General features: G+C 38.6%; 1 protein-coding gene across 1 annotated transcript; it reads right to left on the minus strand.

The window, feature by feature from the left end:
* Positions 1-596: 596 nt before the first annotated feature.
* Positions 597-9,851, minus strand: LOC120423217 (glycoprotein 3-alpha-L-fucosyltransferase A). The gene is made up of 5 exons (XM_039586926.2): positions 8,731-9,851; positions 8,352-8,460; positions 1,664-2,247; positions 1,310-1,493; positions 597-1,254 (listed from the first exon to the last, which is right to left on the minus strand). Exons 1-5 carry the CDS (start codon positions 8,814-8,816, stop codon positions 739-741), a joined length of 1,479 nt encoding a protein of 492 aa, XP_039442860.1. The 5' UTR covers positions 8,817-9,851; the 3' UTR covers positions 597-738.
* Positions 9,852-14,067: the final 4,216 nt, after the last annotated feature.

The following is a 14,067-nucleotide window of genomic DNA, read 5'->3' on the forward strand; positions in this document are numbered from 1 at the left end:
CTGAAGGATTGTCATCGACTGAAAACAGAATTCCCCAATAAGCTTGATTGAATTCAAGGTCTACACCAAAAAAGATTGATATCTTCTTTTTATTATCGTGAAATTAATAATTCTATCCTCAAGTAACATAAACTTACTCGAACAATATCATTCGACTGGGGACTGTGGATTCACGAGCATGAGATTCTTATGGCGAGATGAGTTTTTTTTGTGCTACTCCGACCAACTTATACTAAGGAATGACTAAACTAACTAAAATTATCACCAGTTCAGTTTTGTGTGAGAAATGTTCAAGTACGGCCGCCAGCTCTCTGGTCAAGTAATACTGATAAACGGTGTGCACTATAGATTAAACTAAACTTTAAACTAAGGTAACAGTCAATTTAACGCAACTAAAATCACAAACGAGAGGAAAGTTTTCGTTTCGTCTCTCGACACAATCCACATACGGAACGTTTCCTCCTCCTTCTGCTTAATGTAAAGTACAGTTTTTTTTAAGTATTTTATTCTGTTTAGTTTGTTTTGCGGATTCTGCACTTCGAGATCACTCGCTTATTATCTCGTGCGTGTAAAGTTGGACTAGATCATTTCTTGGGTTTCTCTTCCTCTTACCTGGTAATTGATCGAACAAAGTTTTGTTTTTTTTTTGTTTAATTGAAATTCCTAAACTAGAGACGTACACACTAATTCCTTTCGCTTGTCGTAAGTAGTCTGTTCTCTTTTTTTGGTTTTGTTTGATTATTCCTCGCTGATGGCATCCTTGCGGGCACGGAAGTTCCGCCAGGAGCCGTTTGTGCACACTCCCGGGCCCCGCCACCAGTCGTTGATGTCCTCGTACCACTTTGGCTTCTGGAAGGAGGACTCGTCGTGCAGCATCGCACACAACCGGCACCAGAAGTAGGTGTTGATGAACTCGCCGGTGCCCTTCCACTTGAAGTACGAGTTGTACAGCTCGTCGTTCCGGTCGAGAATGTTCAGGTACTCGGCCAGCTCTTTCGGCGAGGCAAACTCGTCCACGTGGATGTACGACTTTTGCGGCGAACTCGCTTCGTAATCCTCCGGCCGGGCGCCCATCACGATCGGTAGGATGTTACGGTTTAAGGCATTCACAAAGAACTTTTCCGTGATGTAGTCCTTGCAGTTGGAGTTCTCGAACGCCAGGTAGAACTTGTAGTCCCGGTCCAGAATCTCGAAGCACTTTTCGGCAGTCGTGCGGGAGCATTTGTACGTACCGCAGGCACCGTAAATGTCCACCTGGTGCGATAAAGAAGAGGTTGACAACTGAGACTCGTTTTTAGGTTCAACTCACCTGAATGTGCTTCTGCAGCTCGTGGGCGTACTGCAGCCGGCCATTCCGGGCGCCACAGTTGGACACAAACCAGGCCACCTTCCGGGTTTTGTTCAGCGCGTAGTTGCGGTCCTGCTCGATCTGCCGAATCCGCGGGTCAAAGTATTCCCACTTTTCGTACGGTGCCACCACGTCACTGTCTTTCCTGTGTAAAGTGGAACGTTTAGTTACGAGTTGTGATTTGAAAAGATAGCAAAAAATAAAAACGACCGAATAATTGACCATTTCCGTAGCATTCAAGTTCGTTACGGTGTGGGTGGTCAACCGCGTAACGAGCAACCAGCTATCAGATGTCGTTTGGTTCGCTCTAATTACCTGTAGGTGGCCGTCCAGTTGAAAGCATCGGGAAATTTAACGTGTTGCGTGTGAAACGGGCATTCCAAAAAGTACATCATAAAAATTTGATGCGCCGATCGCGGAACCGCCGGCGGAATGTAGTGATCTTTGTACAGGATGAGATCGGCCGACACCGCCTTTTCCCGGGCGGACGTGATGCTGCACGTGGTCACGGGACACTTGGACGTGAGGAACACATCGCGGCCAGCCTTGACGTTCCACGGCCCCAGTCCGTTGTACAGCAGAATCGACTTCAATTTGCCCTTTCTTTTGATCGTCTCGTAGTTCGCGGGAACGTACATCAGCTGGTTCGAGATTCGATCGGTTCGGGAGGTCTCCGACGGGAGCAGTCGGGCGTTCCGCTTGTTGGTCTTCCGGTTCCGGCTGACCGCTTTTGGGTAGCGTACGCCGTTCGAAAAGTACCATGGTCTCTCGTTGAGACTGCTCATCTGGTTGGGACCGGCTAGGGATAGCTCATTCAAGGACGCGTCGTATCCGTTGTCCAGCTTGCTTGAGGCTCTGTCCAACCTGCCCTGGTCGGCGTCCTCTGTCGTGCCGAATAGCTGAAAATATGGGAATTATTATATTATATTGTACAACAATTTTATTATTTTATTTTAGTTGTTTCAAAATTAAATATTGTGTTTTTGTACTATTTCGATCAAACTCGTCGTCAAAATATTTACTATCGAACTTCAAAAATAGATTTTCTAGAAAAGAACTAAATGGTTGTTGTCAGATTTATAATTATATCTGAAATATAGTTTCCAGATCAAAGTCCAGGCCACGAATCCCAAACGCACAGGAGTTGTCCCGACCCTCCTTCGATTTGAGTGAAACTTTGATCATGATTTCAAGGTCTAGTTTTCGATATTTTGTGAAGGAGGGGCGTTGTGAAAACATTCATTGAATATTGAATACAGTCATCCCACATATTTGAGACAGTTAACAGATCGGCCAATGTTTAAAAAAAATCATAGAATATCGAAAATTGAACATAATGATTTCATGTGAAAGCTTTTCCTGTAATATTTTGATTGATGTATCGACCACTGGAATTTTTTACATTTTTTATCAAGTTTAAAAAAAAAACATTTACTCTTGAAATCCACAAATTCGAAACACTTTTTTTTATGTAAAAAAAACTTTGATTCTCTCCAGGAGTACAATTTTTTTTACAAAATAATGACTTCACTCACTGAAGCCAATAAAACTCAAGCTTATTGACGTTTTATTAATGGTCTGAAAACTTTTTTGTAATAATTTCAGTAAAATTCAGGTGTTGTGGGAGGAACAATAATATCCCACAATTATGGAATAAGCAATTTGGGAACAGTGTTTTAAAGCTCTGGATAAAATAGTCTTGAAATGCATAAATTCGTTTGAACAACACAACTTTTACTAGTGAAATATCAAGAGAATATTCAAACAAAGGTTCGAAAAATAGTAGGGTCGACAGATAAGATGCATTTAGCATGCTATTGACAAATTATCACAAAGGTGTTTCGAGTTGGCGGGCGTTCCGAATATGTAGGATGACTGTACTCGAAAAATGGTGATAATTTGGAAATTTGGTGCCAAAAAGACTTTTATTTAAAATTGGACGCTCGAACTGATCTGCCGTTTTACGGCAATATGATGTATACGCCATTTTGGACATTTTCAACTTTATTGTACAGTCTGATAAAGAATCTTAAAAGCTACCTCTTGACGAAAGAATTTTTGAAAAAGACTGCTCCGGGGCCCATTTTATTAACCAAATAAACAATGATGTATACGCCAATTTTACTTATCATGATGTATGTATACATTGAGAATTGATAGAAGTCAAATTCAATACTGTTTGAATGTTGATTTGAGGTTTTGGGACCAAATCAAGACTGTGCAATATTTTATTACATTATTTCGATTTAATTCTTAAGGGGACGTCCATTAGGCGTCATCCATAAAGTACGCCACGTTCTGAGGGAAGATTTTAAAATGACAACTTCGTAACAAAATTTCCATACAAATTTTAAAAATTTTGTATGGAGCGTAACACGGCCTCCGACCCCCTCACTCTCCCCCAACTGCGTTACGTAATAAAAGAACGCTCTCTAATACACCCCTCCCTCCCTAAAGTATCCACGTGGACAATGCATTAAGGGATCCGCTCAGCTGTCAAAATAGCTGGCACAAAATATATAGTCTGCTTTGATCGAGCAATGTATACATTAGGGTGGGTACGTTTTTCAAAAAGTTCTCGGATCAAGTTTTAGTATGGTTCCCCTTGTAGGGCATGCCCATAGGGACTTTCATGCCAAATATCAGCTCATTTGGTTGTAAACTGGCTGCGCGCATCAGGGTTAAAGTTTACATGGGAATTACTATGGGAAATTGGAACTTTTTGTTCAAACGCTCCTACAGGTCTGGGAAAATCACGCGCCAACTTCTGGTATGGTCAGGCTTATGGGGAATGGTCTGGAGAACACTTTTCCCGAAGAGAGCAGATGGATTCATTGTCCCTAGACCTGGCGCATCGGCAAACAATCCGATGTCTCCGGAATCAACGGGTTTCCCTCAAAAAGCAAAAAATTTTCCTTAGCATGCTATGAAAGCTTGATGCACACCGCGACGCCATACGTCAGGCAGCTACCACGTGGGTGAGAAACGGCTGGAATATTCAATTGCAAACCTTCTTTTAACTAGAAAATGATCATTTCGAGTAATTCTGATATTATTCAGTCGAATTCAGAATCTTTACATAGCAAATTTGGATTCTTTTGCAAATATTTCAACCACGTGGTAGCTGCCTGACGTATGGCGTCGCGGTGTGCATCAAGCTTTCATAGCATGCTAAGGAAAATTGGATGCTTTTTGAGGGAAAACCGTTGATTCCGGAGACATCGGATTGTTTGCCGATGCGCCAGGTCTAGGGACAACGAATCCATATGCTCTCTTCGGGAAAAGTGTTCACCAGACCATTCCCCATAGGCCTGACCATACCAGAAGTTGGCGCGTGATTTTCCCAGACCTGTAGGAGCGTTTGAACAAAAAGTTCCAATTTCCCATAGTAATTCCCATGTAAACTTTAACCCTGATGCGCGCAGCCAGTTTACAACCAAATGAGCTGATATTTGGCATGAAAGTCCCTATGGGCATGCCTTACAAGGGGAACCATACTAAAACTTGATCCGAGAACTTTTTGAAAAACGTACCCACCCTAGTATACATACATCATTGGGAAGTAAAAGTAGTGATTTTTTATTGCTATTTTTTCGGCCAAATGATGTTTGTGGTTTAAAATCGTAGAGAATAGGAAAAAACAAGAAATTTTGTAGGGGCCACATTTTTATTGTACTTTTTAACAATTTCTACAGAGCAGACCTTGACTTAGTCATTTTAAATTGAAAAAATGAACAAAAACAGAAAATCGTGTCTACAGCAAAATCACCTCAATGGCGTATACATCAAATCGCCGTAAAACGGCAGTGATGGCGTACTTAAAATTCATTAAAACCATATTTTTATTTGAAAAAAAAAATACAAACAAGTTTTTTCTTTTGCAATTCTCGTACAAAGAATCGGCCTACTTTTCTCTACGAAAAATAAAAGAGTCGAAAGTAAAACTTGTCGATACAAGGGCTGAAATGTTATAATTTTCTGCTCTGAAAAGTGTGCTGAAAAGTTCAATTCTTCAGCTCTTTTTTGCGGAGCGAGGTGGGACAGCTAGGATCAAGTCAGTCCAAGTCCGGTAAGTTCAATTTTAATTTTCCAGCTCTTATATCGAAAAGTACAGTCATCCCTCGTATTCAGAACAGTTTACAGATCGTCCAATGTTCAAAAAATCATAGCAAATCGATAATTGAACGTAATGATTCGGTTTTACCTTCATTTGAAAGCTTTTCTTGCGATCTTTTGAAAACTGTATCTAACATTGGCAATTTTTAACTTTATAATATCAAGTTTTTTAAGAAAAACTTTGACCCTTGAAATCCACAAATTCGGAACACTTTTATCTTAACAATGAGCCTGAGATCGCAGGCCAAGGGTGCATGATACTGATGATACTCGTCGGTTGACACACCTAGGCGAGGAACATCCCGGAAGGAGCCCAACTACATCCGTAGTGCTGTTTGAACAAAACAGCATGGCTCTGGTTCCTTGCAAGTGTCCTATTTTCTTACCTCCACGTTGGCTTGGTTTAGTCATCATGATGACAAGGTGTAACCTAGCTGGTGGCCTGTGGAAACGACTCGTAAACCTTTGACCAGCGAGGGTCAGAGTAGAGACGGCTAAAAGAAAGGGGCGCGACAATGTGGGAAAGGGAAGTAATTTGTGATTGCAGACGGTATTGTTTTGATTCGCAGTATGTTGAGTCAACTGCTGTGGATGTACCTGAGCATCGCAGAACAGGGTTTCTCTTCTTTCCATTTCAGCTATCAGCTATCTTCTGTTTATTTTGTTTTGACTGATTTTCTAAAACGGCTTCTGTTTACTATCCTCCATTTAATTTCGATTTTACTTATTTGATTCTCTTATTTCTCAACGCTTTTCCACTCTATTTTACCAATTGATGTTGCTGTAAAAAACTGTCTGCTTTCCCTTAATTTGGCAGCGATGTCAATTTTGTTTATCATGTGCCTTTTCTTTATTTATCTATTTGAATAATTTCTCATCTTCCCTGTAAATTGCCCTCAATACAATCTAAGCTTGTTTGTTACCTCTTTTTATTAACTATTGTTAATTTCTTTATCTACTTCATAAATTACTATCTTCCTTTTACTACATAGTATATTTCCTTCACTGTCCATTGTTTTGAAACTTCACCTTTTTCTTAAGCAAGTGAGGTTCGAGCCCTTACTCAATTTATGGAATGATTAAAGGATTAACACAAATATTACTACTGTACTTTTGAAAACTTTTCTAAAATGCTTAGGACCAAAATATTGTAACACAACACCGCGACAAAAGAAATAGCAACAGATAAACACAACTCAACAATAGGGGAGATTTCAGGAGAAAACAATACACACTAAATATCAATTAGTTTTTGAATTCAAACAAAACATAAAACAGTTTTTGCTTTAATGAAAATTGATAGGCACACTATAAATGGTTAGGCGCTTATACTTACATCAAACCCTACGTAATGTACCACCCCCGGCCGAGTTAAAATGCGTAACCGGAAAAGAAGGTGTGCATGCCTGGCACGAACACTCAAAGCGTGTTCTAGCGTGCTGCTCGTACTGACTCAGAGCAAGGGTGAGATGTAGGTGTAAGGGCAGTGCGTGTTCGTCGGGAACCTGGTGCATAAGATCGGTCAAGGCCCGTTCTTACACTGAAAATTGCGAATTGCGAATTGCGAACAATGAGCCTGAGATCAAATGTTGACGCTTTAAAACAACAATTTTATAAAAAATATTTATTTGTTTTTTTTTATGCTTCAGTTTATCAAATATTGTGAATTCAACGTATCAATTGGATTTTGTTCTAGTCTTGTTTTTTTGAAGTTTTATTCCAAATTCAATTAATAACAAATTATTTTATTCTTTTTTATCAAATTTTTTAAATCAATTTTTTTATTGGAAAAATTACACCAAAAAACGAAATGATCCATTTTGTAGAAATGTAAATTTATGAAAACACTTGCATCGTTGGTTACAAATGTATAGTTGTAGTTTTCTTTTTAAGAAACATGAATAAAACTTATAATTTTTATGGAATGAGTAAACAAGGCTCCGCAAAACAAAATTATGTGATTAATTCAAAATATTTTCTCAGGAATGAAATTTAGCTTGAAAAGAAGGTTTGAAACTATAGTTTGAGTTAACTATAAACATTTTTTTCATTTTGAACTATTTTAAAAACATTTACAAATGTCTCAAAATATGAGGAAAAAAATATCAATCAATCAAATAAAACAATGATCTAAGAATTTTGGAAAATTTAATGGGTAACCCCACCTCTCCTCCCCCTTCCACTCGTGGATTGGAAAGAAAATTTTATGTTCTTTTAGGATCTTCAATAACCGAGAAGGGTATTTTTCATTTAGAACAAAAATTTCATCTTAAAATTACCCTTTTTTAAGGCCGTTGCAAATATTTTTCAAAGTTTATTTTGAGTATAGCTTTAAATTATAGTTTGAGGCTGATTGCGTAAGTTTTCTCTTCTAATCAAATTTAAGAATGATTTTTTTTAAAGAAATTTGCAGTTTTTTTCAAAATTTGGTCGATGATTTTGTTTTGCAATCATGCTTTGTATAAGAAATGCCTTTATTTGAGGTTCTTGAAAAACCGGGAAAATAGCTGGGAATTCGAAAACGAAATTTGATTTGCCACCCTAGGTACACCACGACGAATTATCGAAATAATCAAGAGGTAAACAGTTTCCCGAACAAGTTCTCTAAAGAAAAATATAAAATTTGGTCCTATATTAGCAAAGATATCTAGGAATTTTGGAGAAAGTGCTTGGATAAATACACCGTCATTTGTGGTACTTTGTTTTTATTTAAACTTTAAATTTAAAGAAAAGGCTTTCCGAAAAACTTTTAGCACTTTTCCATGAAAAATCCTAATTTTGAATGGTGATTCAATTGATTAAAAATTATTTCTCTGGATACAGTTTCATTCAAGTTTAAAAATTCAATATCAAATGCGGTGTTTATTCAGCCTAAACCAAATCTCACCTCCCCATCCTTGGCGCTGTCCTGATTGTTGTTGTTGTTGTTGTACTCCACCTGGTACTCGTCCCGGCTGTACACGGGATGTGTTCCCTTGCTGCTAAGCTCCTTGTCTCTGTGAAGAATGTCCCCAACAAATTCACCAGCACAGAGAGAAAGAGAAAAGGAGAAATTTATACACGCGATCAGACCAGACCAGACGAATGCGAATTGGGCCAAAAGGGTGGTTCCTCGTCGCGCGCGTCACGGTGCGAGGGTTGTTTTGGAAAATCGATACTACCACACGCACCGTCTTCGTCTTGCTTCTTCGTCAGCGAGCGCTTAAATTATGAATAATCATGACGGCATCCGGGGTGGTTCGGCATTTTTTCCGAGTTTTCCTCACCTTAAGTTGAACACGAGCAGCACCAGCACGGCGAAACATAAAATAAGAAAGAAACACTTTTTCGGCGATACCTTGGGGAATCTCATGATCGATGCATTTCAATTTGACTCAGTCTGAACTTGCACCCCTTTTTCCAGTGAACTTTCTGGTGGTTTTGGGTTTTGGGTGGTCAAAAGACCACGGTCGTTCGAAAATTGCCAGCAGTTGTCACGTGAGGGAAGGACGTGGGAAAGTGGGCGGACATTAGAATCGGTGCTTTTCAAATTAGGAATATTCACTTCAAGTTGCTTCTTTTACTCGACATTTGACAGTTTACTGAGGTAATCGATTTTTCTTGTTTTTGTAAAGTTTTTTTTCCGTTGTTTTCATCACACTCTAAATTTGGTGGCTTATATAACTTCCGAGCCCCGGCGAAGCTGCACTGGCGAGATTTTCACGTGCTAAAGATTTGCACTGGTGGAGTCGTTCCTTGCACCATTTTTCCACCCCACTCTCTAAATTAGAATTAGCATTTGTTATTGAAGGGCGCACGGCGAATCTGTGCACCGCATCACGACTGAGAACCGACTACAACTCTCGCTTCCGATCCGATACAAATAGAACAAACTATTGCCTTCTGCTCTCGCCCCGCGTGCCACCCCTTTTATTCCCGATAAGCATCTACAATGGACAGTGTAGTGCTTAGTTGGTGCTTAGACGCAGCATGCCACGCAAAAAAAAAATCACACACAGTCCGACTCTCGCGCTCCACAATAACTAAACTGCCCCCTCTTCGTTATCCCGTAATTATCTGTCCGGCAGAGAAAGGCATTCAAAACGCGGTTTTTTCACTCTCGGCATATTTCATTCTATGGTATGGTCATTAAATTGATAACACAAATTTCACCAAAAATACGCCTCTTTTTTTGCTCCCACAAAAAAAGAGCGTCGCGACGCCACAAATCGACCCACTACGAGCGCGCCACGTTTTCACATGGAATCAAACCAATTTTTCGCTAGTTTGCTAGTTTGGAAACCAATAAATGCTGCATTATCGCCGTATTTTTCTACGGTAAAACGTGATGCAAAAAGATTTCACCACCCTTCGCGAGAGCCAAGTCACTGCCCTATCGAAAAAGGCATCCCTCCCCGTTTCGTCCTTAGCAGGCTCTGGCGATGGGTGCGCGGTGCTGAGTTGTTTGAATGTGTGTTTTTGCGCGAGAGCGTTTTCGTCCTGTGACGGGACGGAGCGATGCGGTGTGTGCGATCGTAGTTGGCTGGGAGTGTGTGAGTGTGAGATTAGGGTGAAACATTTTTATGTTTTTATGATGGAAATTGTATGATGGATGGATTTTATTATTTGAATCATATAAAAATATTACAGTCTTTGTACCTCACAGACTTGACTGACATTTTTCACGAACAGGGAAAAATAACACGGGAATACCAAATTCATGCATTACTTCAGTAAGACAGCTACCAAAATGTACCTTGGTTGCCCAATAACAGATCGATGCTTCTGTGCTCTCTTATGCTAACTAGATAGGAAAACCAGCAAGCTTAGTACAAGAGGGCACAGAGGAATCGAGATGGTAAAATATCATAAAATCATACAAAAATCACGTTTGTAAAAGACCGAAACTTCTCTTGCCAAATCCATTGTTAGAATATCCAATTACATCAAAATGAATCATAGTAACATAGTAAAACTCAACCCACTTCAACAAATCATGGCTCTGCGATACGACTCTACGCAGTAGGCCTGGCCGCTTTAACGCTTGTGATGTTACGATCCATTCTAATGTAATGGCGCTCTACATGTGTTAATAAATGACAAGAAGAGTGCTAGGCGTTATCTAACCTAAGGCACTTTCCAGGCTGCGCTAGGGTTTGATTAGATTAGATTAGAATTAGATTGGAATTATGCCGTTTAATGTTCTTTGAGGATTCAAGATATATATTTTTTACATTCCACACAGTAAAGTTTTCAATAACTGAGTCAGGTGTGAGCTAGGGTACGTTATCCATTAGTCCATCCCTTTCCTATAGTGAACCACCTGAAGGGTTTTTGATGAAAAATTCAATAAAATCACAATTTCAAGCGTGTTGTTATCTACAAATCTTTTATTTGGCATGTTCAACATCATTCAAAACAATGTTGACTGACATTGAATTGTCCTTTTCACCAAAATAAGTGTTTTGAGTTCGACATTTGAATTCAGCCATGGCCACTAGCATTTTCACAACAAAACTGCATTTATATTTTATGATTGAATTAACTATCAAATCATTTTTTAACTGATTATTCAACTTCAGCAAGTCGAAATAATGTAAGTTTAAGGAACTTGACTAAAATAAAGCGAAGAACTGCTCATTTTCGAGCAAAAATTAGGGGGGTCCAATATAGGACAATGAAAATCCTAATTTTGCCAAAAGTGGACCCCTGTTATTTTAACTTACAAAAATGAAGAAAACTGTGTATTTAAGCAAAATGTCTCTTAAACATACAATAAATGCTTGTTTTTATCAACCTAAACGCATATTTTTTTCAATTATGAGTATAAATATAGCTGTTTTCATGTAAAAAGTACCAAAAATGCTGAAGCCGTAGAATTTAAAATTAATCAAAATTATAGTTAATTGTACTTAACTGAAGCACCATAATTGCAGTTTGAAATGATATTTTATAATAATAAATCATTAACAAAACATTTTTTTAAATAAACATGCTTGGTTTTATCAGCAACTGTAAACAAATCTATTGTTTAGTTTCGGTCAACCATTTATGTAATCAATATGGAAAAATTTTGCATCAAAATTACTATTTTAAATTATTTTTATGTTTACAGTGGTTTTTGAAACATTTTCTCTGATCTTTTTCGGAAATAAATGTGTTTAAATGTCTTTTAGGTTATTTTTGTTGTTTAAAGCCAAATTTGTTAACAGAACATATCTGTTTATGATGAAAAGTGAGCAAAATCCATCTTTTATTCATTATATCTATTATTAGAACTACATCATGCATCAAAATATCAAATATCGGTTAAATCTTCTATATATATAAAAAATTTCGACGGTTTTGTTCGAACGCGAATCAATTCAACACGGAACGTCGGATCGAGGTGCTTTTTGTTGCGTTGGGTTCGTATAAGTCCAAGGAAGGTTTATATGCTGAAAAATTGCCACTTTGGCCACTCTGGGACCGATTCCGGAGCATCTGCAGATTGTATGGGATAATTTATGTAAACTCAAATTTTGATCACAGAAGGCTGAATAAGCAAACATGCAAGAAACGTCAGGAAACCAAAATGGGCAGGACGAAGTTTGCCGGGAAGAGCTTGTTTGGTATAAAAATAACAGTTTGCCTATAGTGGACCCGGGTCCACAATCGGATTATAGACCCGGGTCCACTATAGGAAAAGGGGGTCCATAACAGGCAAAAAAACTTTTTTTTTTCAGATGGCTATTTTTCTGCTCAAATACAAATAACTGATGAAACAAATAGTCAAAATTGTTCAAAAGACTTCAGATTTCATTGTTTTGTACTAAAGGTTATGAAAAAGTGCTTAAAATATTGAATATTTGTCAAGACATTTGTGAAAAATGTGCTTCGGATCTACTAGGGGGTCCACTAATGGTTAAAATACCCTAATTCACATTGATAATTTCTTTTAAAAAAGTTTCTTGATAACGATAGCATCAGTGATCCTAACATTTTGATGGCTGAATTAAATTCAATATTTGACCATTGAAGAAAGTTTGCAACCGACACTACAACTAGCAAAATTTCATTACCACCCTAATTTACACAAAAAATAGGGGTTGAAAAATCTCGTTTCACTCTCGCGTACCTCGCGGAAAATGTTGTTTTCTCTCTGGTTCTTGGCGCTTTCCTTGCGTGTGTGAGTTTTTCCTGGTATGAAGGAAAGGAGAGCAAAAGTTGTTGTTGCACAGCACACACACACATACACATGTATACCGTGTACGGTTTACCGGTGTTGCGAAAAATAAAAAAATAAAACAGATTGGAAGTCTGATTGGAAGCGACTGAAACTGACGTGTGTCCTGCCAGAGAGGGTGGCGATCACCTAGTAGCAATAGTTAGGGTGGTTACGAGAAGTTTTGGTGATATTAAATTGATTTATTTGATGAAAATAATTCAAAATAATTTGGGATAATTTGAAGGTGAATTTTACGTACTTTTAAAATCTGCACTGACCCTTGTTTTCATTAAAAAAATATATATTCGTGTTTTTGGTACGGCTTAAATCCCATTTCAAATTCAAATGCAAAGCGCCAGCTCCTGTTACGTCCAATCAAGGTCATATTTTGGATGTGGGCTCAACACGCCCCTGGCCCGCCAAAAAGTCATTTTGGTTACACTCTAATAACCATAGTTTATCATATCTTCAATTTCATGGCAGGGTTTCTTGCAAGATAATTCATAATAAATAATAATTCATAATCCAAAAATGTTCCCCATTATCGTTTTCCAGTGCGAAATTTCGACTTTGTTTGTGATAGGTTACAGATCACTCCAATCGTCTTCACCATGACAACCTGATTTTGACATTCTACTTTCCTTCGCATCAAACACAAACGAATGAGTGCTGCACAAAGTCACTCGCACAGTCATTGACTTCTCCCTAAAAAAAAACATTCGCTCAGAGAACAGTCGTTTGAAATTCGACCGAGATTCCGATTATCTCTCGGATGATCGCATTCTAATGACTACTGTCACCACGCAGCAGACACAAGGAAGAGAGGGACGAAAAACGAGAGAAAGAGAAAGGGCACGTTGTCTCATCCGGGCGGCTGCTTGAGTGGTGCTCATTTTTCGTTCGTTTCGTCTTTGTGTTTATGTTCACCGTTCACAGCGATCAAATTTCGGTTTCGGAAATGATTGCTGACAGAAAGTTCCATCAAATATCGAGCAGTCCCATTCAGTGACAGATCCCTTTTCAAGCATTGCCCCCTACACACCATCCATTGTGATAGGGATCATCCATAAACCACTTGGGACCACGGTTAGATTAAGTTCTTTCTTGTCAACATTAATGATTGCATTAGATCCAAGTAATCCCGAAAATGTACAGCAAAAATTAAAATGGCCAGGCCTACTGCGTTGCATTAATCGCATAGACAGATTCTGTGAACGGATCACATTTCACAGAATCGACAGGGGAGGAAGGATGCGTGGACATACCGTACCAAACGCTACGGAACAGTAAGGTGTGGAGTGTTAGTGTGGCAGATAATTGTATTTTAAGGGAGAAGTGAAATTTGGGAAAAATGGGATTGGGGAACGGGTAGAAGGATTATTTAATTTACAGTATTATAATACAGGAAAATATAATC

This window comes from Culex pipiens, chromosome 3 (assembly GCF_016801865.2).
Source record: "Culex pipiens pallens isolate TS chromosome 3, TS_CPP_V2, whole genome shotgun sequence".
Taxonomy (NCBI): domain Eukaryota; kingdom Metazoa; phylum Arthropoda; class Insecta; order Diptera; family Culicidae; genus Culex; species Culex pipiens.

Coding starts and splice junctions, on each gene's coding strand:
- LOC120423217 (XM_039586926.2), bottom strand. CDS start 8,816: ATGAGATTCCCCAAGGTATCGCCGAAAAAGTGTTTCTTTCTTATTTTA. Junction 2,248..8,351: donor ACAGCGCCAAGGATGGGGAG/GTGAGATTTGGT, acceptor CCATATTTTCAG/CTATTCGGCACGACAGAGGA. Junction 1,494..1,663: donor AACTGGACGGCCACCTACAG/GTAATTAGAGCG, acceptor CACTTTACACAG/GAAAGACAGTGACGTGGTGG.